Genomic DNA, 26,496 nt, shown 5'->3' on the forward strand with positions numbered 1-26,496 from the left:
GGAGAAGAGATAGTGAGGGTGGAGGACTTCGCGATTCGAACCCAGATCCTTGTAACTGTAAGGAAGATGTCCTCACTCGTCATTCACCTTGCTGTCTGCAGTCCATATTCTCTTCTCATTTTGTTCCCCACATTTTATAAGAGCAAGCTGGACTTGTTCCTTTGAATCGGACGTGTGAATTATTATCCCATTTGTGGGTTATATCCAGACCTCAATCATTACCTTGATACATGATCATCCATCCATCCCTCCCCATCCATCCCTCCATTTTCTTTGCCACTTATCCTCACATGGGTCGCGGGGAGTGCTGGAGCCTATCCCAGCTGGCAGGAGGCGGGGTACACTCTGAACTGGTTGCCAGCCAATCGCAGGACACATTGAGACAAACAGCCACAGTCACAATCACACCTCGGGGCAATTTAGAGTGTAAAAATTAATGGTGCATGTTTTTGGGATGTGGGAGGAAACCAGAGTGCCCGGAGAAAACCCACGCAGGCACCGAGAGAACATGAAAAGGGGGGGCCGGGATTGAACCCGGGACCTCAGAACTGTGAGGCCATGGCTTTTCCAGCTGCTTCACTGTGCTCCCCATTAAATGATCAAAAACATTGAAATGTTCTTACTGTTAAAATTGTAAACATGATTATATTTGTGTCCACATTTCTAGGACCAGCTTGATGAGTGTGTGGATCGTCGTATACGTCAGTTAGAGGATTTAGAAGCAGCTTTTGCTGATCTCCTAGAAGATGATCGAGAAGAGATTGTTACACAGTGGGTCAGGAAACTTGGGTGAGGTTACTGTTTTCTTTCGTTCTTTCTTTCTTTCTTTCCCTCTTTCTTTCTTTCTTTCTTTCTTTCTTTATTTATTTATCTATTTATTTATTCTTTATTATTTTGATTTCCAGAGTGTTCTCTCTCTCTTTTTTTTTTTTTTAGTTTTGATAATGAAGACATTTTAGTGAAGTTGAAAGTAAGTTAAGTTGTTTCATTGTTGCTCAGGATTGTCATACAAAACTGTGCCAAACAAATATGCGGTTTTATCTGAGATGTCACGCTGTGATGACCCCTAACGGGACAAGCCGAAAGAAACTTACTGACTTACTTTACATGGCAGTTAAGGTTTTGCAAGTGCAACATGAGCAGTTTCACCTCAGCTTGACACAATCGGGATTTTTCGGGCCAATAACTAATCAGCGAGTTTAAAGGGAAAACCGGTGGTTTGGCTCAATGTATTCAAGAGATCATGTAATATGTACTGTATCTTGACAATGCAATCTTAATCCTCTCTCATTTAATGGTAGTTTGAGAAGATTTTTATCGATGTGACATATGAGGTGCCGCACCAAAGGCTCGATTACATGGGACACCATTACGCCCAGCACTGATTTCTCATCAGACTCCGCATCATTTCCATCCGAAGAACCATCCGAATAGTTAACATTTACAACCACAGGTTCAAATCTTTATGGAAGTATTCCTCAGTCTTCCCGATCAACTGATACTGCTATTTCTTCATCAGATGATAATAAATTAGTTTTTTTTGTTTTTTGTTTTTTTGTATAGGGTTTTTTTGTTTTTTCATGAGCTTTTTTAATTTTCAGGATACTTTTTTAATTTGTTTTCTAGTTGTTTCTTTTATTTGTTTTAAGGGTGTGAAACCCCTAAAGATACACTGATTAAACTTTTCTTTGAGTCATTTAGACTCAAATTCAAACCTTTGTCGATTAAAAAAAAAATAAAAATACACCACTGTATTCTAGAATGAAAACAAGGATCAAAACGTGTTTTGGGCCAAAACATTGGTTTGAGAAATAATACATATAAATATATAATCATATGTAACATAAATCCAGTGTTACCTACCTTTATTAAATTAATCTGTGGGGCATCTGAAACTTTCATAAGTAGAAACGCATTTTACATGTAAATAGCCTGATCCGTTCCAAGCCTCCCGACACCTACATTTATTGAAATATACAGTGAACAAAGTGAAGAAAATCAATATTTGAGCGCCCTGCGATATTGCAAGTTCTCCCACTTAGAAATCTTGGAGGGGTCTGAAATTTTCATTGTAGGTGCATGTCCACTGTGAGAGAGATAATCTAAAAAGAAATTCTGGAAGGAACGAGATGAAGTAGTTCTGAGCATCCCAGACAGCGAAAGAGTTGGGATTGGTGCAGATTGTAATGGACATTGTAATTGGTAAAGGAAATAGGGGCGATGAAGAAGTGATGGGTAAGTACGGCATCCAGGAAAGGAACTTTAAGGGACAGATGGTAGTGGACTTTGCAAAAAGGATGTAGATGGATGTAGTGAACACTTATTTCCAGAAGAGGGAGGAACATATAGTGACCAACAAGAGCGGCGGTAGAAGCACGCAGGTGGATTATATTTTGCGCAGACGATGTAATCTGAAGGAGATTACGAACTGTAAAGTGGTGGTAGGGGAGAGCAGAGCTCGACAGCATAGAATAGTGGTGTGTAGGATGACTCTGGTGGTGGGTAGGAAGATTAAGAAGACAAAGGTAGAGCAGAGAACCATGTGGTGGAAGCTGAGAAAGGAAGAATGTTGTGCGGCCTTTCGGAAAGAGGTGAGAGCTCTCGATGGACAGCAAAAGCTCCCGGAAGGCTGGACTACGACAGCCAAGGTAATCAGAGAAACAGGCAGGAGAGTACTTGGTGTGTCTTCTGGTAGGAAAGGGGAGAAGTAGACTTGGTGGTCGAACCCCAATATACAGGGAGTCATAGAAGGAAAGAGATGAGAGGACTGAGGAGAGGCGAAAGGAGTACATTGAAATGCGACGTAGGGCAAATGAAGAGGTGGCAAAGGCTAAACAAGAGGCATATGAAGACATGTACACCAGGTTGGACACGAAAGAAGGAGAAAAGGATCTCTACAGGTTGGCTAGACAGAGGGATCGAGATGGGAAGGATGTGCAGCAGGTAAGGGTGATGAAGGATGGAGATGGCAATGTGTTGACTGGTGCTAGTAGTGTGCTAAATAAATGGAAAGAGTACTTTGAGAAGTTGATGAATGAAGAAAATGAGAGAGAAGGAAGAGTTGAAGAGGCAAGTGTGAGGGACGAAGAAGTGGCAATGATTAGTAAGGGGGAAGTTAGAAAGGCACTACAAAGGATGAAAATTGGAAAGGCAGTTTGTCCTGATGACATACCAGTGGAGGTATGGAAGCAATTTGGAGAGATGGCTGTGGAGTTTTTGACCAACTTATTCAACAGAATACTAGCGGGCGAAAAAATGCCTGAAGAATTGAGGAAAAGTGTTCGAGTTCCCATTTTTAAGAACAAAAGCGATGTTCAGAGCTGTGGGAATTATAGAGGAGTAATGTTGATGAGCCACATAATGAAGTTATGGGAAAGAGTAGTGGAGGCTAGACTCAGGACAGAAGTAAGTATCTGCGAGCAACAGTATGGTTTCATGCCAAGAAAGAGTACCACAGATGCATTGGTGGTACTGAATGCGTAAGTCTGGTGTGGCAGAGAAGTATGTTAAAATAGTACAGGACATGTATGATGGCAGCAGAACAATGGTGAGGTCTGCCTTAGGTGTGACAGAAGAATTTAAGGTGGAGGTGGGACTGCATCAGGGATTAGCTCTGAGCCCCTTCCTGTTTGCAGTGGTAACGGATAGGCCGACAGATGAGGTTAGACTGGAATCCCCTTGGACCATGATGTTCGCAGATATTGTGATTTGCAGTGAAAGCAGGGAGCATGCAGAGGAACAATTAGAAAGTTGGAGACATGCACTGGAAAGGAGAGGAATAAAGATTAGCCAAAGTAAAACAGAATATATGTGCATGAATGAGAAAAGTGGAGGGGGAAGAGTGAGGCTACAGGGAGAAGAGATAGCGAGGGTGGACGACTTTAAATACTTGGGGTCAACAATACAGAGCAATGGAGAGTGTGGTCAGGAAGTGAAGAAACGGGTCCAAGCAGGTTGGAACAGCTGGCGAAAGGTGTCTGGTGTGTTATGTGACAGAAGATTGTCTACTAGGATGAAGGGCAAAGTTTACAAAACCGTGGTGAGGCCGGCCATGATGTACGGATTAGAGACGGTGGCACTGAAGAAACAACAGGAAGCTGAACTGGAGGTGGCAGAAATGAAGATGTTGAGGTTCTCGCTCGGAGTGACCAGGTTGGATAGGATTAGAATTGAGCTCATTAGAGGGACAGCCAAAGCTGGATGTTTTGGAGACAAGATTCGAGAGAGCAGACTTCGATGGTTTGGACATGTTCAGAGGCGAGAGAGTGAGTATATTGGTAGAAGGATGCTGAGGATGGAGCTCCCAGGCAAAAGAGCGAGAGGAAGACCAAAGAGAAGGTTTATGGATGTGGTGAGGGAAGACATGAGGGCAGTTGGGGTTAGAGAGGAAGATGCAGGAGATAGGCTAAGATTGCAAAAGATGACACGCTGTGGCGACCCCTAACGGGACAAGCCGAAAGGAAAAGAAGATTCCAGAGCAATGGTGAGTGTGGAAAGGAAGTGAAGAAACGGGTCCAAGCAAGTTGGAACAGCTGGCGGAAGGTGTCTGGTGTGTTATGTAACAGAAGAGTCTCTGCTATGACGAAGGGCAAAGTTTACAAAACAGTGGTGAGGCCGGCCATTATGTAATGATTAGTGATGGTGGCACTGAAGAAACAACAGGAAGCAGAACTGGAGGGAGCAGAAATGAAGATGTTGAGGTTCTCGCTCGGAGTGAGCAGGTTGGATAGGATTAGAAATTAGCTCTTTAGAGGGACAGCCAAAGTTGGATGTTTTGGAGACAAGATTTGAGAGAGCAGACTTCGATGGTTTGAACATGTTCAGAGGTGAGAGTGAGTATATTGATGGAAGGGTGCTGAGGATGGAGCTGCCAGGCAAAAGAGCGAGAGGAAGACCAAAGAAGTTTTATGGAGGTGGTGAGGGAAGACATGAGGGCAGTTGGGGTTAGAGAGGAAGATGCAGGAGATAGGCAAAGATGGAAAAAAGATGACACACTGTGGCGACCCCTAACGGGAAAAGAAGAAGAAGTGATTCGGGTCATTGTCATGTTGAAACACCCAGCCACGACCCATCTTCAATGCTCTGACTGAGGGAAAGAGGTTGTTCCCCAAAATCTCACAATACATGGCCGCAGTCATCCTCTCCTTAATACAATGCAGTCCTCCTGTCCCATGTGCAGAAAAACACACCCAAAGCATGATGCTCCCACCCCCATTTTTCACAGTAGGGATGGTGTTCTTGGGATGGAACTCATCATTCATCTTCCTCCAAACATGGTTAGTGGAATTATGACCAAAAAGTTCAATTTTGGTCTCATCTGACCACAAAACTTTCTCCCATGACAGGCCTTGACATGTGCTGGTTTAAGCAGGGGAATCTTCCTTGCCACGGATGATTTCAAACCATGACGTCTTCATGGATTACCAACGGTCACAGTGGATGTTTTTTTCACCAAGCTGCTTGGCAATTTCTCCATAGCCCTTTCCAGCCATGTGGAGTTGTACAGTTTTGTCTCTGGTGTCTTTGGACAGCTCTTTGCTCTTGGCCATGTTACAAGTTTGAGTCTTACTGATTGTATGGGGTGGACAGGTGTCTTTATGCAGCTAACGACCTCACACATGTGCATCTGATTAAGGATAATACATGGAGTGGAGGCGGACTAACAGGTCTAACAGGTCTTTGAGGGTCAGAATTCTAGCGGATAGACAGGAGTTCAAATACTTACTTGCAACTGTATCACACAAATCAATTGTTAAAAAAAATCGTACATTGTGATTTCTGAATTTTCTTTTATAGATTATCTCTCCCACAGTGGATGTGCACCTACGATAAAAATTTCATACCCCTCCATGATTTCTAAGTAGGAGAACTTGCACTATGGCAGGGTGTTCAAATACTTATTTTCTTCACTGTATACCCTAAAATAGTTTTCAGGATGGAACATACAGTCAGTGAGAAGGATTGTAAACCATGGTGTATTTTTTGAGGTAGTAAAATTATCGACAAATTGCATATAAGCTGGGCCAAATGCAAGTTGGCCAGCATCGGAGTAATATGAACAAACTTTGTGGTCTTTGTGAAAAGTCTTGCAGCAGTATTTTGCACTGACTGCAGGATTTTTATTGTAAACATGGGAAGACACGTCCTTGAGCGGTCACTTTATCATGGTGGAGGGGGTTGTCTGTCCAAGTGATCCTAGGAGCAAAGTTGTCTTGGGCTTCACGTCCCTGGTATTGTCAGCTACAGCAAAAAGGTAAGGGACCGGACAAAACATGGCTCCATAAACTCCTATAACGATTACAAATATTGGATCTAGGTTTCCCCTGCCCGGACACGGGTCACCGGGGCCACCTTCTGGAGACAGGCTTGGAGGTGGAGCTGGAAGGCAAGCGCCTGGTGGCCAGGCCTGGACCTATGGGGCTCGGCTGGGCACAGCCCAAAAGGTTAATGTGGGTGACCCTTCCCATAGGCTCACCACCTGTGGGAGGGCCCATGAGGGTAGCGTGCAGTGTGAGCTGGGGGAGTGACCAAAGACAGGGACCTCGGTGATCCGATCCCCGGCTCCAGAAGCTGGCTCTAAATACGTGGAATGTCACCTCTGTGGCAAGAAAAGGAGCCTGAGCTGGTGTGTGAAGTCGAGAAGTTCCGACTAGATAGGCTCGCCTCTACACACGGCTTAGGTTCTGGTACCATTCCTGTTGAGAGGGGTTGGGCTCTCTTAAACTCTGGAGTTGCATATGATGAGAGGCGCTGATCAGGTGTGGGTATATTTATTGCTGCCCAGATCAGCGCCTGTACATTAGGCTTCGCAGTGGTGGACGAGAGGGTAGCCACCCTGCGCCTTCGAGTCGGGGGACGGGTCCTAACTGTTATTTTGTGCTTCTGCACGAGACAACAGTTAAGAGTACCCACGCTTTTAGGAGTCCTTAGAGGGAATGCTGGAGAGCTCTCCGGCTGGGGACTCTATTGTTCTGCTGGGGGACTTCAGTGCTCACGTGGGCAATGACAGTGAGACCTGGAAGGGCATGATTGGAAAGACCCACCTCCCCGAACAGAACCCAAGCAGTTTTCTATTACTGGACTTCTGTGCTCATCATGGGTTGTCCATACCAAACATAAGGGTGTCCAAAGGTGCACTTGGCAGCAGTACACCCTAGTTTGGCTGTCGATGATCAACTTTGTGGTTGCGTAATCACTTTTGCTTGTCTTGGCAACTCGGGTGAAGAGAGAGGTGGAGCCATCAACTGATCACCACCTGGTGGTGAGATGGCTGCGATGAAAGGGGAAGATGCCAGTTTGACATGTCAGACCCAAACATATTGTGTGGGTCTGCTGGGAACAACGCAGGTATTTTTGCCCTGTGGGACTCCTGAGACAGTTGATTGGTACCACCTGAACAATCAGAATGCTGCTCTGGTGGTCGCTGAAGCAAACTTTTGGGCATAGGAAGAGTTGAATGAGGCGGCTTTGAGGAAATTCTGGTCCATCATCCGGCATCTCAGTAGGGGGAAGCGCTGCATCGTCAATACTGTGGATTGTGAGGATGGGGTGCGGCTGACATCGACTTGGGACGTTGTGAGTCCTGGGGAGAATGCTTTGAAGACTTAATTTCCACAGACATGCCTTCCCATGAGGAAGCAGTGTCTGGGTTCTCTGAGGCGGGCTCTCCGATCTCTGCGGTTGAGGTCACCAAGGTGTTAAAAAGCTCCTAAATGCCAGGGCCCCGGGAGTGGATGAGATTTTCCCGGAGTTCCTAAAGGCTCTTGATGTTATGGGGCTGTCCTGGTTGACATGCTTCTGTAACATTGCAATGACATCAAGGACAATGGCTCTATATTGTCAGACTGAGGTGGTCATCCCCCTTTTTAAGAAAGGGGACAGGAGGGTGTGTTCCAACAACCAGGGGATCACACTCCTCAGCCTCCCTGGTAACATCTATACAAGGGTGCTGGGGAGTAAGGTTCGTCAAGATGATTGATCTCAGAAGGAAAAATGTGACTTTCTTTCTGTCTGTGGAACAGTGGACCAACTCTACACCCTCAGCAGGGTCCTCGAGGATGCATGCGAGTTCGTCCAACCAGTCTACATGTGTTTCATGGACTTGGAAAAGGTGTTTGACTGTGTCCCTCGGAGTCCTGGGAGCAGCGGAGGGTCCTCCTGGAGTATGGGGTATCAAATCCCCCGACAGGTGTTATTTGGTCCACATTGCTGGCAGTAAGTGGGATTTGTTTTCCGATGAGAGTTGGACTCCACCAACGCTGCCCTTTATCACCAATTCTGTTCATAACTTTTTGGACGCGTCCCTGGTGTGGTGTTCAGGGCACCTTCCACTGGTAGGAAGCCCCAGGGACGATTTCCCCTCCTTACGTATCTCCCCTTCACCAGGGTATGCCAAGGAGGAGCTGATACAGGGGTGCTGGGGAGGAAGGTTCGTTTGGATGATTGATCTCAGAAGGAAAAATGTGGCTTTCTTACTGTCTTTGGAACAGTGGAGCAACTCTACATTTGATCCAGCATGGGACCAGTGATGCTCTTGACGTGGGACGGTACAAGGTGTTTAAAGGACTCCTCGAGGATGCATGCGAGTTCGCCCAACCAGTCTACATGTGTTTCATGGACTTGGAAAAGGTGTTTGACTGTGTCCCTCGGAGTCCTGGGAGGGGCGGGGTGTCCTCCGTGAGTATGGGGTATCAAATCCCCCGACAGGTGTTATTTGGTCCACATTGCTGGCAGTAAGTGGGATTTGTTTTCCGATGAGAGTTGGACTCCACCAAGGCTGCCCTTTATCACCAATTCTGTTCATACCTTTTTGGACGCGTCCCTGGTGTGGTGGTCAGGGCACCTTCCACTGGTAGGAAGCCCCAGGGACGATTCCCCCTCCTTACGTATCTCCCCTTAGCCAGGGTAATTTCAATCCCTCTCTCCCTCCCTCCACAAAATTTCTCTCTCTGTCCATAATTCAACCCACCCCAAATGTCAGAAATGAGTTTGGTTCTGAAGCACCAAATGGCGAATATAATCTTCGACATTACAGAGAGGACGTGTTTTCCTGTAAATGGCAGAGACTTGCTTGATAAGCATTTGATCCCAAGAATGCAATTGCCCTTCTTTGAAGCATATAGTTGAAAGAGGAATACAGTAATCCCTCATTTTTCAAGGTTACTGGGGACCAGAAACCCCCGTGAAACGCAAAATAATGTGAAGTACAATTTGCCTCCTCCGAGGAATTTTCATGTATGTCTGTGCCAGAATTTTTAAAATAATGTAAACAGTATTTGTTAAACAGTAAAATGGGTGTTTGTACCGTGTAGACAGGACCCCCGTCCACCATACACAGGGGAGGAGGGAGCCTGGCAGGCGGGACCAATGAGGACACTTGAGCAGGCTAACGTGAAAAGCCGGGTCGATCCGCATCGCCTTTGAGAGTTTTAATTTAATCGTGACTGGATTGATTACCTTTGTAACAGGAAACGGACTGATGAACCTGGGAGCAACCTTCCATGATTTCACTCTGAGTGGGAGGCCCTAAGCAAACAGCCAGACTCGCTGAATCACCCAGTAGACTGGAGCTGGCGCCCTCTTACGGTCCGCTGCAGCATTATATGAGAGCCCCTTGTGCTGTAGCATCTGTCGGGCTTGCTCCTAGGTTCCCTTGCAGTGCCTCACAACGGCCAACGCAAACGGCACCAACAAGTTTGAATCTACGGATTGAAAGAGAGAGAGTGGATAACCATGCGCTTTGTGAAAGGGGGGGACATGCCAGTGGATGCTGAGGGAAGAGAGTTATGCGCGTATTCGACCCAGATCAGCTGTTGGATCCACGAGCACTGTTTGCGAGAGGCGAGACACCGGAGGCCCACTTCCAAGTCCTGCTTAATGCGCTCAGTCTGGGCACTGCTTTCCGGCTGATGACCTGAGGAAAGACTAATAGTGGCCTCTATAAGAGAAAAAAACACTTTCCAGAACCTGGAAATGAACTGGGGTTTTCTGTCGGAAACCACATCAGTGGGAAGGCCGTGCAACCTGAATGTTATTGATCATAAGATCGGACGTTTGTTTTGAGGAGGGGACTTAAGGTAGCGGAATGAAATGAACCATTTTTGAGAACTGGTCCACCAGTGAGAGAACAGTGGTGTGACCCTGTGAAGCCGGCACTCCAGTCACGAAGTCCAGAGAAATGTGTGACCACGTCATTTAGCGAGTCTTTGACTTGACTTTCAATTTCCCAGGTGAAGAGTGAAATGAAACAAGCTTCTGGGAGGATAGGCGCTGGACTAGTTTTTTCCCCATTATGCACACGCGACAGCAGATCGGGTTTCCCGTTCTTTGTCACCCGGCCCATAGGTCATCACAAAAATCATACATTGTGATATCTGGATTTTTCTTTTTAGATTATCGACATCACAGTAGACATGCACCAATAAAAATTTCAGACCCCTCCATGATTTCTCAGTGAGAGAACTTGCAATATAGCAGGGTGTTCAAATACTTATTTTATTCACTGTATAAAGCATGCTGGGAGCATGTAAATAGCATTTAAAATGTATCTTTTGTGTCAATTATTTCGTGTCATTCTTTTGTTATATGATTTGCTAGTTATGCTATTCTATTTACTGTGCTCTGGTAATTTTAGTTTCGAACTGAGTGTGTACTTCATAAGTCATGACCTGCCTACATAGCATGTGGTGTAATATAAGCCCTACAGGGCAAGTAGCTGCAAAAGTTAATGTTCAGTCCTGTGAAGGTCAGTAAGGGAGAAGTATCTTCTCTGAGTTTGAGTTCATTATTATCAGTGCTTTATACATTGCAGGAGAACAACTTTCACTTTGTTAGTACGATTCCACAATTTTATCCTGTTGGATTTTAATATGAAGTTTGTGAGGTGTCAAACGTTTTTACATCGATCGCCAACGTTTCGCTGTAACTCTGACATTGCATCCTCCTCCGTCCAAAATTTTAATTCCGTGTACATATCCTTGCATGAAATAGTTGGGACCTCTCTGTAGAACTCTCTTGGACAGGTCTGACGCATTTGGCAAAAAAACATACCCCAATATTATCTGGAATACGCGATAGAGAAACCAGTTCAAACCTGTTGTGTTCAGTCACCATTTTGGAAAATTGTGGGGAATGTAGCTAAGGGGGGGGCGAAGCTGAAGATCGTCAGTCGGAAAGGTCCATTGCAGCAATAGGTGGCACTACAAATTGTTAATCCAAGGGGTCTGAATAATATTGCAGAACCCACTTTTCAGATTTTTATTTGTTAAAAAAGTTTAAAATATCCAATAACTTTCATTCCACTTCACGATTGTGTCCCACTTGTTGTTGATTCTTGATAAAATGATTTAATTTTATATTTTTACGTTTGAAGCCTGAAATGTGGCGAAAGTTTGAAAAGTTCAAGGGGGCCGAATATTTTCACAAGGCACTGTATGTTTGCATATATACCGAATATTAGTTCTATTAGTGATACCTTAAACTTTAACAGGTTTTATCCTGTTGTGAGTTGTAGTTCTCCCTGTCAGGTTGTTCCTCATGATGTTGTTTTTAACTGCTCCGTGGGTATACTTCTGGACTGGTAGCTGTCTTGTTTTGCCTTGTTTTTTTTCCTCTTTCACTTCTACATAACCTAAAGACTTTTAGTCTGATCTCTAGCAGGAGTGACTACTCATGAGACTTGTACCCTTTCTTCTCTTTGCAAAGAGTTTCCTTTCTTTGGGAATTGAACCCTCGGTGTTCATAAACAGAACAACGACTGCACCTCGGCCCTGATATTTTTGTATGACGTCTCTATCCTGTCACAAAGCATGGCTGTGAATACTTAATTCCAATAACCATACGTCCTAGCTCATGAGACCTCACATAGACCTCTGAGGTCACTTGTCTAACAAACCACGCTTTCACACTCATTCTGCTATTTTTCAATGCGGCCGGACTGTTGGACGGCCATTGTACTCACAGCTATGTACTCACAGAATGGTGCCGCACAGCTAAAGTGAAGTCTGACTAACATCAAGCAAGAATGTGAGGTCAAATATGCATAAATTCATCCGTTATGAAACCAAGCGTACACCTCCTATACCCCCTATAGCATTCTAACAGGAACACTTTCTGTTTCTTTCCTCGGAAACTCTGATTTCATTTTATTGTATTTCTTCACATACATCCAAGAGGGCCATCCCCTCTTTTATTCTTAAAACAAAAATAATTACAAAAGTAGCATTCAAACACCACCACCAACATAGAAACGGGCATCCCTGCAACAGCCATTTCAGTCCCACATGGAAGGCACTCACACAGAGTGCTACGGAACTACCAGATTCAAATTGTGAGATAGCGGTCACCTTATAGCAGTCTGGAAATCTAAAGCAGCCCCGCGGCGCCATCGCAGCAGAAACCGCAAACCAGTAAAGGCACTCTGTAAGCTTAACACAATGTGGGATGTTGAAACACTCATCTCTTAACTGTTTAAATGAAGAAGATTTTACATCTTGCACGAGTCTTATAAAGAATAGTTCCTATAAACAGAAATGTCTTGTTCTTTGTTCTTGTTTCTTTGCTGTTCTTTGTTTTGAATGTCTGGCTGCCGGAGAAAAATTCCTTGTGTTTTTACACAATTGGCCAATAAAGCTGATTCTGATTTTTCACACTGAACACATTCACATCTCATTCAAGATCCCCTGAGGGGCTGGTGCGAGGAATGATGTGATGGACGCTGAGCGTGGTCCTGACAAATCTGTGCCTGTCTCCAGTCCAGTAGTCCCCCTTTTCTGCCCACTCAAGCCTCCAGTTTTAATGTATCATACACCTGCCAGTGGGGCGAGGGTAGTGTTGGGCTGGGGAGGTCACTTGGCCAGGTGGTTCCGCCACTATACCCTGTTCCATGGTCCACCATCCCTTTCACTGGCTGATTTTTAATGCACCACATACATTCACACGTCCTTGAAGATTTAGTCGGTCTGGATGGGGGTGACCGGATGTGTGCCATAACAAACTTGCAATCTCAGGTCAGAATGACTACAGGCTTGTCGCCTTGACATCTGTAGTCATGAAGTCCTTTAAACACCTTGTACCGTCCCACGTCAAGAGCATCACTGGTCCCATGCTGGATCAAATGCAGTTTGCCTACCGAGCAATCAGGTCAGCGGGTGTTGTGGTGAATATGGGGCTGCACGTCACTCTGGAATACCTCAACAGTGTTTATACTTTGGAGGTATTTCAAATTATGCAAAGAGGTCCAGGTGTTCTTGCAGGACACAGATTTCCCGTTTTCAAAGCCTGTCTGACATTTTTTTTCACATTTAGATGAACTGAATTCAGGATTGCAGGAACTTGCCATCATTGCACTACTGAAAAAAGTGGAGTTGTGTGAAATCAAATTCAAACTGGGTGATGTGTGATCAGTTTTCCGTTGTTTGATTAGTTTTCTGTCTGGCAACAATCTCGAGTTTGATGAGCAGTGTCACGGAAACACCATTGTTTTTTTGTGGGGGTGGTACTTTGTTTACAAAGTTTCAGAACAATTGGTTTATGTTTAGATATTATTGAGCAGATAGCAGTGTGGTTGTGAGCCTCAATAGTTTTTAGTCCCCTTTTACTTTTTGGGGTTCCACAAAGTTTACTTTTTGAGTTTTTTTTCTTTGTTTTTGCTGCCCCGAGGTTGATGGTTCGGGTACCAGGAAGCGGTACATACAGGATGACTACTGTGTAGAACTGTCTCAGCAGCATTTGTGGCAAGTAGTGCTTCCTCAGAAGCCGCAAGAAGTTCATCCTTTGCTGGGCTTTTTTGAGGATGGAGTTTGTTTCCCCAATCAGGTCCTGTGAGACTGTAATTCATCAGAGCTTGAATTTCTCTACTTTTTATTATTTTAATTTTTATTCTTAATTAGACCCAACATTGTTGGTTTCTTAGGGACCCGGGATGATGGTGAAGTGTTTGAAGCAGGTTGGCACTTTAAAGCAGTCTAGAGACCTGTTGAAGATCTTTGCTAAGACTGGAGCAAGCTGGTCTGCGCAGATTTTGAGGGAGGATGGGGACAGTCTGGGCCTGCCACTTTGTTCTCATCTTTTTTTGAGTGAAAATCCGCCTCACGTCCTGCTCATGGATGGTCAGTGGAGGAGTATGATAATGGAGAGGAGCAGCGGCTCGACTCTGAGCCCCTCCCATATAACTGAACTTATCATGCTATGTCTAAGGGTTCCATTTTAGGAAAGCATAGGATTTCCTCTTTTTGATAAACTGTTGATGGTCAGATTTATGTGCCAAAGACTGCTCCTTTCAACAGTTTTTCTTGAAGACAAAGCTTGGATGGCCTTGAACGTCTTAAGTTTTGAGGAGAAATCACTCTTTGTTGACTTGAGCCCTTTGGCACAGTTTGTGACGCTAATGATCTCAAACTTGGGTATCAAGATGGACTGATTTTAAATTAGATTGGATAATCTTATTTCAGTATCCTTTTTTCCACCTCTGGATTTTTTCCAAATATGACATACCAATGCATTTCAAATGTCCCAACACCCTGACAAAACTTAACACCAAGGACAAAATTGTGGTGGCAAATTCAGCAGTTTTTCACACGGATGAATGAATTACTATTACTACCTTGACATAGGCAAGACAAAACAATATGGCTTCAGAAACGCATGACACAATATCAAAAGCCAGCTTCTTTGGGTCTAGAATCAGTGATTTATTTGCATCTCAAGAAGAACGGACATTAGTTTGAGGACAAAGTCTAAATTCTGGATCAGGATATATTTCTTGAATTTACGGCGCCCTTTGCACAATGGTCATTGCACTTGGCGATTGCTCTGAGTCATTCAAACTTTAAATTGATCAAGGTCTGCATCTTTTTGGACAGTTGTCAAAAAAACAAGTCCAGTCATTGCAAGATTACTAGCAACATTTTATTGCTTAGTGACTGTCCTTCACAATGTTTTATGTCTCAAGTATTCTGTGTCTGCCTGTTGTCTCTGACTATCTGTTGTCATACTAGAGCAGCTCCAACTACCGGAGACCAATTCCTTGTGCATTTTTGACATACTGGGCAAAATAAAGGTGATTCTTATTTTGATCTATTTCAAACGAGAAAAGCCATTCGAAAATAGAGGTTTGACATATCATCTATCTTTTGCAAATAATGTCCTGAAATCTCTACATCCAAAGCTCACATCATTGAATGGGAAGAGTGTCCCAAGGAGCTGTTTTTTTCCAATGTATGAGTGATGGATTAATTTGCAGGACGGTCGTTTTACCAACCACATGGGGCAACAAGAACAGTCTATTGTTGAACACACCGAAACGACACACAAGGCATAAAAACAGTGACTTCACACCTAAAAATTTTGGAACTCAAGAACTCTTTTGGGTTAAAAGTGAAACATCTTCAACAAACAAAAACAGTTAATTTGTCTTGAATCAATCTTTGTGGACTGGCAAAGATGAGGACATTTCTTACACAGCAGGAATGTCAAATGGCAATCCATGCCTTCATCACATCTGAATTACTGTAATGCTTGTACTTGCACTTGGAGTCTCCCTCAAGCCTCTTCAGTTGGTCCAAAATGCTGCTCCTCTCCTATTAACTGAAACAAATTAGAGGGAGCGCATAACTCAATTTTTAAGAGTATGCTCTCTGCTATTTGTCTTCAAATCTCAAAAAGGTCTAGCCCGACGTATTCTTGCTGAGTGACACCATGCCTCTTAAGTTAGGTTAGCCAAGCATCTAAGCTGCTTCTTGAGGTATCATAGTCTACATGAAAGCTGAGAGGTGATTGAGGCTAAACTGGGTGAGGGTGATGACAAAAGAAAAGCACTCACTGCTTATTTTTAAAACTTGGCTAAAATAATCCAAACATTTATATTCCTTCCATTTTAACACACTGTGAGAGACTGCTGTTTTGGTGTCTTTATTCAGTTTTATGGTTTTACGTTTTGTTTTTTTTAAATTGTAACATTTTTCATTTTTGTACAGCAATTTGTTTCACCCATGGTTGGACTTAAAATGTAAAATACCTAAGTAAAACGGTATTGAGAATTTTGTGATAAAATACAAGCTTCCACTGGCAAAATAAAACAATCGGGATACTTTGACTCTAATTTTATTTGCAACTGATTTTCAGACTCTAATTTTCCTTTTTGTCTGTCTTCAGAAAGGCGTGTTTTGTCCAACTGGTTTCCAGTTTGAAGTCAAGAAATCCTCACCCAGATTATGAAATGGTAAGAATGATCAATGTTTGTACAGAATGTACAGAAGTGTATCTTAAGTACTACAGAATGACCATTTTCAGAACATTATTGAAATTTTGTGCCCGCAAAGGTTTAGGACACACATTGGCCTCAGGAATCTCTGCTGTTATAGATTCTTAAAACAAAAATAATTACAAAAGGATTCAAACACCACCACCAACAGAAACGGGCACCCCTGCAACATCCATTTCAGTACCACATGGAAGGCACACACACTGAGACAGCTACGGAACTACCAGATTCAAATTGTGAGAAAGCGGTCACCTTATAGCCATCTGAAAATCTAAAGCAGCCCCACGGCGCCATCGCAGTTCTGAGCTACTGGTGCCCTGGGAAAACACCAGCTTCCATTGGGCAGGAATGAATGAGGACTTCAAAGCAGCGGTTTTGGGATAAAGATTTATTGAACAAGCCTTAGTGTTATAGCAGCTTATTACAAAGCCAGAACAAGGAAAAAAATCATCTGAAAACTTCTGGATGCCAGTTTATAAAAAATTAATGATCTGGATTTGGAATTTACCCGGCCCCTTAAGTTTAACCAGACTGGACACTCGGCATGGCCATATCTCGAGGTTTCCACCGGCCACAAAGCCCCTCTGTGTGTCTGTGAAATACCCACTGACCTGTGAGCATCCAAAAGACTGACCAGTCGAACAGATGTAGGATATCCGTCCATCCATCCATTTTCTATTTCTATGGCTGGAACCTATCCCACCTATCATTAGGCAGGAGGCAGGGTACATCCTGGACTCGACTCTGAGCCCCTCCCAGATGACTGAACTTATGCTATGTCTAAGGGTTCCATTTTAGGAAAGCATAGGATTTCCTCTTTTTGATAAATTGATTATGGTCAGATTTATGTGCCAAAGACTGCTCCTGTCAACAGTTTGTCTTGAAGACAAAGCTTGGATGGCCTTGAACGTTTTAAACTTTGAGGAGAAATCACTCTTTGTTGACTTGAGCCCTTTGGCACAGTTTGTGACGCTAATGATCTCAAACTTGGGTATCAAGATGGACTGATTTTAAATTAGATTGGATAATCTTAGTTTAATATCCTTTTTTCCACCTCTGGATTTTTTCCAAACATGACATACCAATGCATTTCAAATGCCCCAACACCCTGAAAAAGCTTGTTAACCCCAAGGACAAAATCGTGGTGGCAAACTCAGCAGTTGTTCACACGAATGAATGAAGTGATTATGACAGCCGTGACATAGGCGAGACAAAACAATGTGGCTTTATAAACGCATGGCACAGTATCAAAAGTCAGCTTCTTTGGGTCCATAAAATGGTAAGAATGATCAATGTTTGTACAGAATGTACAGCAGAGTAACTTAATAAGTACTCCAGAATGACCTTTTTCATAACATTATTGAAATTTTGTGCTCGTAAAATGTTCAAACTTCATTCATTCATCAGAATCAACTTTATTGACCAAGTATCCAACAGCACAAGGAATTTGTCTCAGGTAGTTGGTGCCGCCCTTGTACGACGTACTCTATATATCTTGGCACAGGCCGCAGGATATGCATGTCCTGATCCTTGTAATTGTCGGACCAGAATTGCTCAACCAACTAAAATAACTGCTCAATGATGGTATTATATTTTATTCAAACTGTTGATAACACATATTAGTTTTAAATAAATAATTTAACATTGTTTAACTCATAATTTGTGCATAAACATTTTTAGCATGAAATATTTGTGCATAAAACATTTGTGCATAGTGCAGTTTATCCACTACATTACACATCCTTGGCCAAGCCTTCAAAAGAAGCATCTGACTCAGCTCTTATCTGAAAAAGATCCATAGGAGGTACCTTTGGTGCATCGCTGTGGAACCCATCATTGATAACTTGGTCCAGTTCCAATGCCCCCTACAGTGCATCATGAACAGTGATCCCATCTTCCTCCTCCTTTGTGCCATCCGTGGTGTTTGTGAGGAAACATTTTTGAATCCTAAGAGTTTTTGTTCCCTTTATTCCTCATCATTGTCAGCGCTTTTAGGCGAAGCCCCACACTGCTAATTGCACGGCCTCTTACCCGCCGTTCGGCTACAATGTGTAGCAGCTCTTCCTCCATCTTGTTAAGTGTGTAACTCTCCCACATCCCAAAACTCTTCCACGTGCTTTTTGATGGATTATTTTCTCCTTCGTCTTCCTCACAATCTGACATTCGATTCAGCCACTTTGAAATGCCGTGGTTCTTTTAAAAGCGGTTCCATGAATAGCCCTTGTAATTGACATTTTTTTGTCATAGTTTCATTTTAAATAAACTCACAGGCAGCCGTTTCTGATGTTTGGTCCAGTAGCAACAAATATGCTAATGATTGTGAAACGGCAAAGTCCGATCAGGAATCTCAGGTTCGCGGCGCACATTACCATAATACGTACAGTGCCTTGTGAAAGTATTCGACCCCCTTGAAGTTTTCAACCATTAGCGACATTTCAGGCTTCAAACATAAAAATATAAAATAAATTTTTTTGTCAAGAATCAACAAGTGGGACACAATTGTGAAGTGGAACGAAATTTATTGATTTTAAACTATTTTTAACAAATAAAAACCTGAAAAGTGGGGCGTGCAATATTATTTAGCCCCCTTGCATTAATACTTTATAGTGCCACCTTTTGCTGCAATTACAACTGCAAGTCGCTTGGGGTATGTCTCTATCAGTTTTGGACCTCAAGAAACTGAAATTCTTGCCCATTCTTCCTTGCAAAAACAGCTCCAACTCAGTGAGGTTGGATGGAGAGTGTTTGTGAACAGCAGTCCTCAACTTTGCCCACAGATTCTTGATTGGATTCAGGTCTGGACGTTTATCTGTGAACCATTCCATAGTTTTGGCTTTATGTTTCGTATCATTGTCCTGTTGGAAGATAAACCTCTGTCCCAGTCTCAGGTCTTTTGTAGACTCTAACAGGTTTTCTTACAGAATGGTACTGTATTTGGCTCCATTCATCTTCCCATCACTTTTAACCATCTTCTCTGTCCCTACTGAAGAAATCCAGGCCCAAACCATGAGGCTGCACCCACCATGTTTGACAGTGGGGATGGTGTGTTCAGGGTGATGACCTGTGTTGCTTTTACGCCAAACAGATCATTTTCCATTGTGGCCAAAAAGTTCGATTTTGGTTTCACTTGACCTGAGCACCTTCTTCCACATGTTTGGTGTGTCTCTCAGGTGGCTTGTGGCAACCTTTAAACAAAACCTTTTATGGATATGTTTGAGAAATGGCTTTCTTCTTGCCACTCTTCCATAAAGGCCAGATTTGTGCAGCGTAGAGCTTATTGTTGTCTTATGAACAGACTCTCCCACCTCAGCTGTAAATCTCTGCAGTTCATCCAGATTGATCATGGGCCTCTTGGCTGCATCTCTGATCAGTCTTCTCCTTGTTCGAGGTGAAGGTTTAGAGGGACGGCCGGGTTTTAGTACATTTGCAGTGGTCTAACACTCCTTCCATTTCAATATGATTGCTTGCACAGTGCTCCTTGAGATGTTTAAAGCTTGGGAAATCTTTTGTATCCAAATTCGGCTTTAAACTTCTCCACAACAGTATCTTGGACCTGCCTGGCGTGTTCCTAGGTCTTCATGATGCTCTCTGTCCTTTAAACAGACTCATGAGACTATCACAGAGCAGGTAAATTTATATGGAGACTTGATTACACACAGGTGGATTCTATTTATCATCATCAGTCAACATTGGATCATTCAGAGATCCTCACTGAATGTCTGGAGTGAGTTTGCTGCAGTGAAAGTAAAAGGGCCGAATAATATTGTACGCCCCACTTTTCAGTTTATTTCTTAAGAAAAGTTTAAAATATCCAATAAATTTTGTTCCACTTCACGATTGTGTCCCACTTGTTGTGGATACTTGACAAAAATTATTTTATATATTTATGTTTGAAGCCTGAAATGTGTGAAATGCGTTACACTCAAAAAATTAAGGTATTCCTGGCTTTGATGCACCTGTAGCCCCGAGCCTGAGGGTCACAGGTCAAACAAGTCAGCTCTAAGATGGTAAGTGTCCTTGATGATATTTTGTCCAAAATATTTGGTCCAAACGTCCGTCAGAGAGGCGAGAGGTCAGCCGATGATTTTCTGAGCTGTGTTTCCTCCCCTCTCCAGCCTCTCTCTCTCTGTCATCCATGGTGATATTCCCATACCACACTGTAATGAAATAATGTAAGCAGGCTCTCAATGGACGACCGATAGAAGGTCAGCAACAAGGTGGATTTGAGGTTGTGCTTCCCGAGGACTCTCAGGAAGTGTATCCTTACTGTGCCTTCTTGGTGATCGCTGAGATGTTGTCTGTCCAGGAGATGTCAGAAGCGATGAGAACACCGAGGTACTGGAATTTGTGGACCCTCTCCACACGCTTGATGCTGTTGTTGAAGAGGGGGGCTAGGTCATTAAAGGGCCTCCTGACCTTGACAATGATCTCTTTATGTGGTGTTCAGAGTCAGGTTGTTTATTGAGCACTAGGTTGGCAGCTTTAAGACTTCCCCTCTGTAGGCTGCCTCGTCTCCTCCTGAAATGAGTCCAATCACAGGGATGTTTTCAGCATAGTTCACTATGAGGATGTTGTTATGGGCTGGAGAACAATTATGTTTGAAGGGGCAGTACAGGAGGGGGCTTAACACAGCCCTGAGGTGAGCCAGCACTGAGCGTCCTCATGGAGGAGAAGTCGGGGCCAAGTCTCAGATTCTGGGATCAGTTAGTGAGAAAGTTCTTTATCCAGGCACAGGTGAAGAGGTGGAAGGCCAAGGGTGTTTCATTTGGTAATGAGAATAAATAGTAAAGTTACACCCTTGGAAATACATTTTGTGCTCCCAACTCAGCCATCACGCTGAGCTTCATTGTAACTTGTCTACATAGCTGCCCCACTCCTTCAATGACCGCCAAGTCATCTTGCTTCTTTCATGACTCACACATGCATGGATTCAAGAGCATAGGAATTGTTTTTTTTTTCCCCTCAGTGATCTCGGACTTCCCTTGCTCTTCTTCTCTGGACCTTGCAAAGTACACCTCAGTTCCATTTTGGCTACTCTGCTCACCCTTGGCTCCCTCAGGAATGGCTTGGACTTGGCTCTTCTGTTTCACCTGCAGTAATGACTGGTGATGAAGAATTCCTTCTCTGCTGCTTCCCAGCCTTTATCTTCTTTGTTGTTCATGATGTTGAAGTTGCCTGCGTGTCGTTTGATGTTTCTGTGTCTCGTCTAGTTTGCCACTCATTCAATTCTTCCCTGCGCACCATGCCATCTTTACTTTTGTTTCGCTTCAGTTTCGTGGCAATTCATTTGCATTATCATGGGCTTTTGTTATCACGCCTCTGGGGAGCTCACTTCTCAGCCATTTGTGGCCCCACATAGCGAAGGTCAGGGTCAGACAATCATTCGGTCACTATGCACCATGTACAAAATCAGGATGGTCAACACATTGAAAAGGACTGGTCAGCAGGTCCAACCTTCGTGATCGCATCCTTGCTACACCAAGGACTAGACCAAGTTCGCCAATGCAGATGCCCAATCAAGACACCAGTGAAACCAAACTCATTGCTTTGCTGCAGACCAAAATCATAACCCCTATAATGTATCTGCTGCACTCCCACCAGTGATCCTTGTAGCCTGAGAACCGTTGAGACACTACAATTTCAGTTCAAAATCCCCACCACAGAACAACGAATGCTCATACTCCCGAATAACCTCCCACAGGACTCCCTGGGGTACATGGTCGAACGCTTTCTGCAAGTACACAAAATACATATCGACTGAGTGGGCGAACTCCCATACATGTTAGAGGACCCTACAAAGTGTGTAGAGTTGGCCCACAGTTCCACGGCCAGGACAAAAACCACATTGGTCCTCCTGAATCTGAGATTCGATTCCAAATGGATCCTCCTCTCCAGCACCCCTGAAAAGACCGTACCAGGGAGGCTGATGAGTGTGCTTAAAAGCATCCCTCACTGTTGGTGTCCACCAACGTGTTTGGAGGTTGCCGCCACAAAAAGCACCGACAACCTTTTGGCCACAACTCCAGTCAGCCGCCTCAGCAATGGACCCGTGGATCATCGTCCACTCAGACCCCCGGAACATGAGCAAAGTTCTTTTGGAGGTGGGAGTTGACATTACTTCTGACGAGGGAATTTGCATTGTCATTGTTGAAGGCTCCCACAGTCGTGTACATGTTGTGCACAAACCGACCTTCCCTCTGTAGCTTCACGTTCAGGTCATTTATATGTGAAAATATGTCCACAGCAAACGCAAAATCACAAAGCCAGTTCACGTCACTCACCTCAGATTTCCCCATTAACTCCAAAAACAAGCTTATTTCTTCTTTGAGCTCCCACACTTTTTGAAATACTCTCCTCTATACAGTAGCTGGTCTGTCTTGTATTGACTGTTTGCTCGCATGATTTGCATGCAAAGTGGCAGTTGATATTGCACTCTTTAAAAACCGCAACAGCTTCTTGGCATATGAGACGCACAGGCGTTGATTAGACTTCAGTGAAAAAATATTTAGTTGTTTACTCTGTATGAAATACTTGGCACTCACTGTCCACTTTTCTTTTCTATGGTCCATGTATTTTTATACAAGGGATCAAACAGCAACGGGAAAATGAGAGTGAAATAAAGAGTACACTTCTTCTTTTTGTTTCGGATGAAGGATTGACAAATGATGATTGATTTTTATTTTTTTTAAGTGGATAAGTTTGGTGGGCTGTAGTGAAAAGGCTATGGGCCGTATACCGTAGTTTGCCCATGCCTGATGATCTACGTTCCTATCCTCACGTATGGTTATGAACTGTGGGTTGTAACCGAAAGAACAAGATCCCAAATACAAGCGGCCGAAATGGTGTTTCTCCGGGCTCTCTCTTAGAGATAGGGTGAGAAGTTCCATCATCGGGACGGGCTCAGTGTCGAGACGCTGTAAAGAGCTCATTGAGAGGAGCCAGTTGAGTTGGCTTGGGCATGTGTTTAGGATACATCCTGGACACATCCCTGGTGTGGTGTTCCAGGCATGTTCTACCAGGAGGAGACCCCGGGGACGCTCCAGGACACGCTGGAGAGACTTATGTCTCTCGGCTTGCTTGGGAATGCCTCGGGATCCCCCCAGAAGTCTGGGGTTCCCTGCCAAAGTTACTGTCGCCGGAACCCAACTTCGCAGAAGCGGAAGAAAATGGATGCATGGTTCTTTATGATTCACATTCCATATTCAAAATTTTCAGTTCATTAAGCTCTTCTTTGCACAGTCCAGTTATTATTGTTGATGTCAAATCTGTACTCAGTTTTTGGGGTAAGACCTAATTTTTTTCCCCCTCTCCTAATTAACTTGCACATTGGTTTCTATTACTTTTGTCATCTATTTGTGTGCGTGTGAGTGCGTGCGTGTGTGTGTGTGTCTGTGTAATTATAGCAACCAGTTTTAATTGTTCATCCATTCTTTTTCTGAGCTACTTATCCTCACAAGGGTCACGTGAGTGGTGGAACCTATCCCAACTGTCATCAGGCAGTGGACGGGGTACACCCTGAACTGCTGGTCAGCCAACTGCAGGGCACATGGAGAGAAACAACAATCGGACTCACAATCACACCAAGTGACAATTTAGAATCTCCAATTAAATCATGTTTTTGGGATGTGGGAGGAAACCGGAATGCCCGTAAAAAACCCATGCAGGGATGGGGAGAACATGCAAACTCCACATAGACTGGGCCGAGGTTTGAATCCCGGTCCTCAGAACTGTGAGGCTAACACTCTACATCTGAAGCTTGTTCATATTTTTTCAACAAAGTTTAAAACAAAAAATCCTCATGCAGTCCAAGTTGGTCTGGTGTATCTGCGTACCTGTTTGTAAAAACAGCCTGTATGTAAGGTTAGCTGGAGACTTAAATTGCATATGCTGTAGGTTTGAGTGCAAATTTTGTTCCGAATGTCGTACCAGAGCAGCACAGACTGCCGGAGAAAAATTCCTTGTTTATTTTTACACACTTGGCCAATAAAGCTGATTCTGGTCTAACATGCCCTTTGACTGACTGGGCATTCAGGCCAGGGTGAATACTCCCTCTTGCCAAAGTTTACAGCTTCTCCTTGACCCTTGTACAAAATAGGCCAGAAAGAGAACAGGTGAAATGATTCCTTACGAATGTATCCTTTTTATCCCATTTGATTCCTGTGCACATCTGACTATGGTCACTCATACTGTGTTGTCCTTAAAACTTAGTCGTCTTTTCTCATCCCCAGGTACATCAGGCAGGTTTAACCTGTGACTCAATTGAGTTGCCTCATCATATTAGCTCTGATGAAGAGATTGACAGACTAGTGTCAGCTGTACAACGGCTTCTGGAGCACCTGCCCAAACCTACTCTGGTGACAATGTCCAGGTGAACTGTTTATAATAAGTTAGCATCAACCTTGATGAGTCTTTGGCTTGACAGTGAATCTTTCCATAATCACAGTTTGTCATTAACAAATTCAGATTAAAAAAAAACAAACAAAAAACATCTCTATAATTGTTATTGTTATACAGGGCAGCACACTGGAACACCTGTAGAGCATAGGCCTCACAGTTCTGAGGACCGGGGTTCAAATCTCAGGCCTGCCTGTGTGGAGTTTGCATATTCTCCTGTGCAGGTTTTCTCCGGGCACTCCAGTATCCTCCCACATCCCCAAAACATGCATCAATTGGAGACTCTAAATTCCCCCTCGGTGTGATTGTGATTGTGAGTGTGACTGTTGTCTGTCTCCATATGCCCTGCGATTGGCTGGCAGCCAGTTCAGGGTGTACACCACCTTCTGCCTGATGATAGCTGGGAGAGGCTCCTGCACTCCCACGACTGTGGGGAGGATAAGCGACTCAGAAAACGGATGGATGGATGATTATACGGTGGAGCCACTGATTAGAGCATTGGGCTCACAGTTCTGAGGACCGGGGTTCAATTCCTGGCCCCACTTGTGTGTAGTTTGCATGTTCTCAACATGCCTGTGTGGGTTTTCTCTGGGCTACGGTTTCCTCCCACATCCCCAAAAATGCATTAATTGGAGACTAAATTTTCCCTTGGTGTGATTGTGAATGTGAATGTTGTTTGTCTCTCTGTGACCTGCGACTGGCTGGTAATCAGTTCAGGGTGTGCCTCACCTCCTGTCTGTTAATAGCTGGGATAGGTTGCAGCACTTCCGCGACCCTTGTGAGGATAACCGGCTTAGAAAATGAAAAGATATATCATTTCTAGAAAAAAACTCACCTAGTTGCTGTTTTGATTGTAGTTGAGGAGCTTCTAGTAGACATTTAGAAAAATATAAACCTCATTCACTTGGTCCTTATCCCCCACAAACAGTGATGGTTTACTGTACCTACAAAGAAGTATGACAATTATTTATCAACTCATAATGATTCTTATTCTGCCTTATGTATTTCTGCATGTGTTTTAGATCCAGTCTAGATGAATACTGCCCTTTTGAGCAAGTGGATTCAGTCCAACACAGAGTACTGGCTGTACTGGAAAAGCAGTATGGACCATTGGACATACAAAAGGACTATGAAAATACTGACACTGTGGTTCAGGACAACCAACATACATCCAGCAGTCTCTTTAAGTGATCTAAATGGTGTTGTGACAAGCGATCTTTGCATGTAAATGTCTTATTTTCTTCTTTTTTTGTCTACATCTTTATATATTTTTTACCAAACTGATATAATATGCATTTTTTTCATTGTAGCACACAAGTTTTATTACTTTGAGTGGCCTCTCTGATGCTAAAAAAAAAAAAGAAAAAGAAAACCAAGGACAATTTATTTGAAGTTAATTTCATCCATATGCGTAAAGTCATATGCAATGTAAGCTAAAATAGACGAAGACTGGAAAAAAATTAAGGGAAGCATTTATTCTGTTGATTTGTTATTCTCCATCCATGTCATTCCGCCCCATAACACAGGAGTTCTCATATCCACACATGAGCAGTTCTGGTCCTAAGCACTTATGCAGCACTAATCCTTGGCCGAACCAGAACTGGAGATTGGGTTGCCTTGGTTGGTGATGTGTTGGGCTAAGATCATACAGACAGCCTCTCAGGAATCCAGCAACAGGAGCTTATGAGCAATTAACGCAATGATAAAATTTGAAAATAAGTCTTAAGTCAGGATGTAAACCTTTCTACTTAAGCAGCACCTCAAATTTCTGCGAGTAGGGCATTCCAGAGGTCTGCAACGCAGGTGTTTCTTTAATTTATTTCTTAAATGAATTACGATTC

General features: G+C 43.6%; 1 protein-coding gene across 6 annotated transcripts in view; it reads left to right on the forward strand.

Moving 5' to 3' along the window:
- c13h5orf22 (chromosome 13 C5orf22 homolog) overlaps window positions 1–26,129 on the forward strand; it is a 114,109-nt gene extending 87,980 nt beyond the window's left edge. For all 6 annotated transcript variants that reach the window (XM_061839673.1, XM_061839674.1, XM_061839675.1 and 3 more), the window contains 4 exons: window positions 668–789; window positions 16,153–16,219; window positions 24,490–24,629; window positions 25,678–26,129. In XM_061839673.1, the coding sequence (XP_061695657.1) occupies window positions 668–789; window positions 16,153–16,219; window positions 24,490–24,629; window positions 25,678–25,846 (498 nt within the window). In that variant the 3' untranslated portion in view covers window positions 25,847–26,129. The remainder of the gene's footprint in view (window positions 1–667; window positions 790–16,152; window positions 16,220–24,489; window positions 24,630–25,677) is intronic.
- Window positions 26,130–26,496: the final 367 nt, after the last annotated feature.

The sequence above is a fragment of the Syngnathoides biaculeatus genome, chromosome 13 (genome assembly GCF_019802595.1).
Source record: "Syngnathoides biaculeatus isolate LvHL_M chromosome 13, ASM1980259v1, whole genome shotgun sequence".
Classification (NCBI taxonomy): Eukaryota; Metazoa; Chordata; class Actinopteri; order Syngnathiformes; family Syngnathidae; genus Syngnathoides; species Syngnathoides biaculeatus.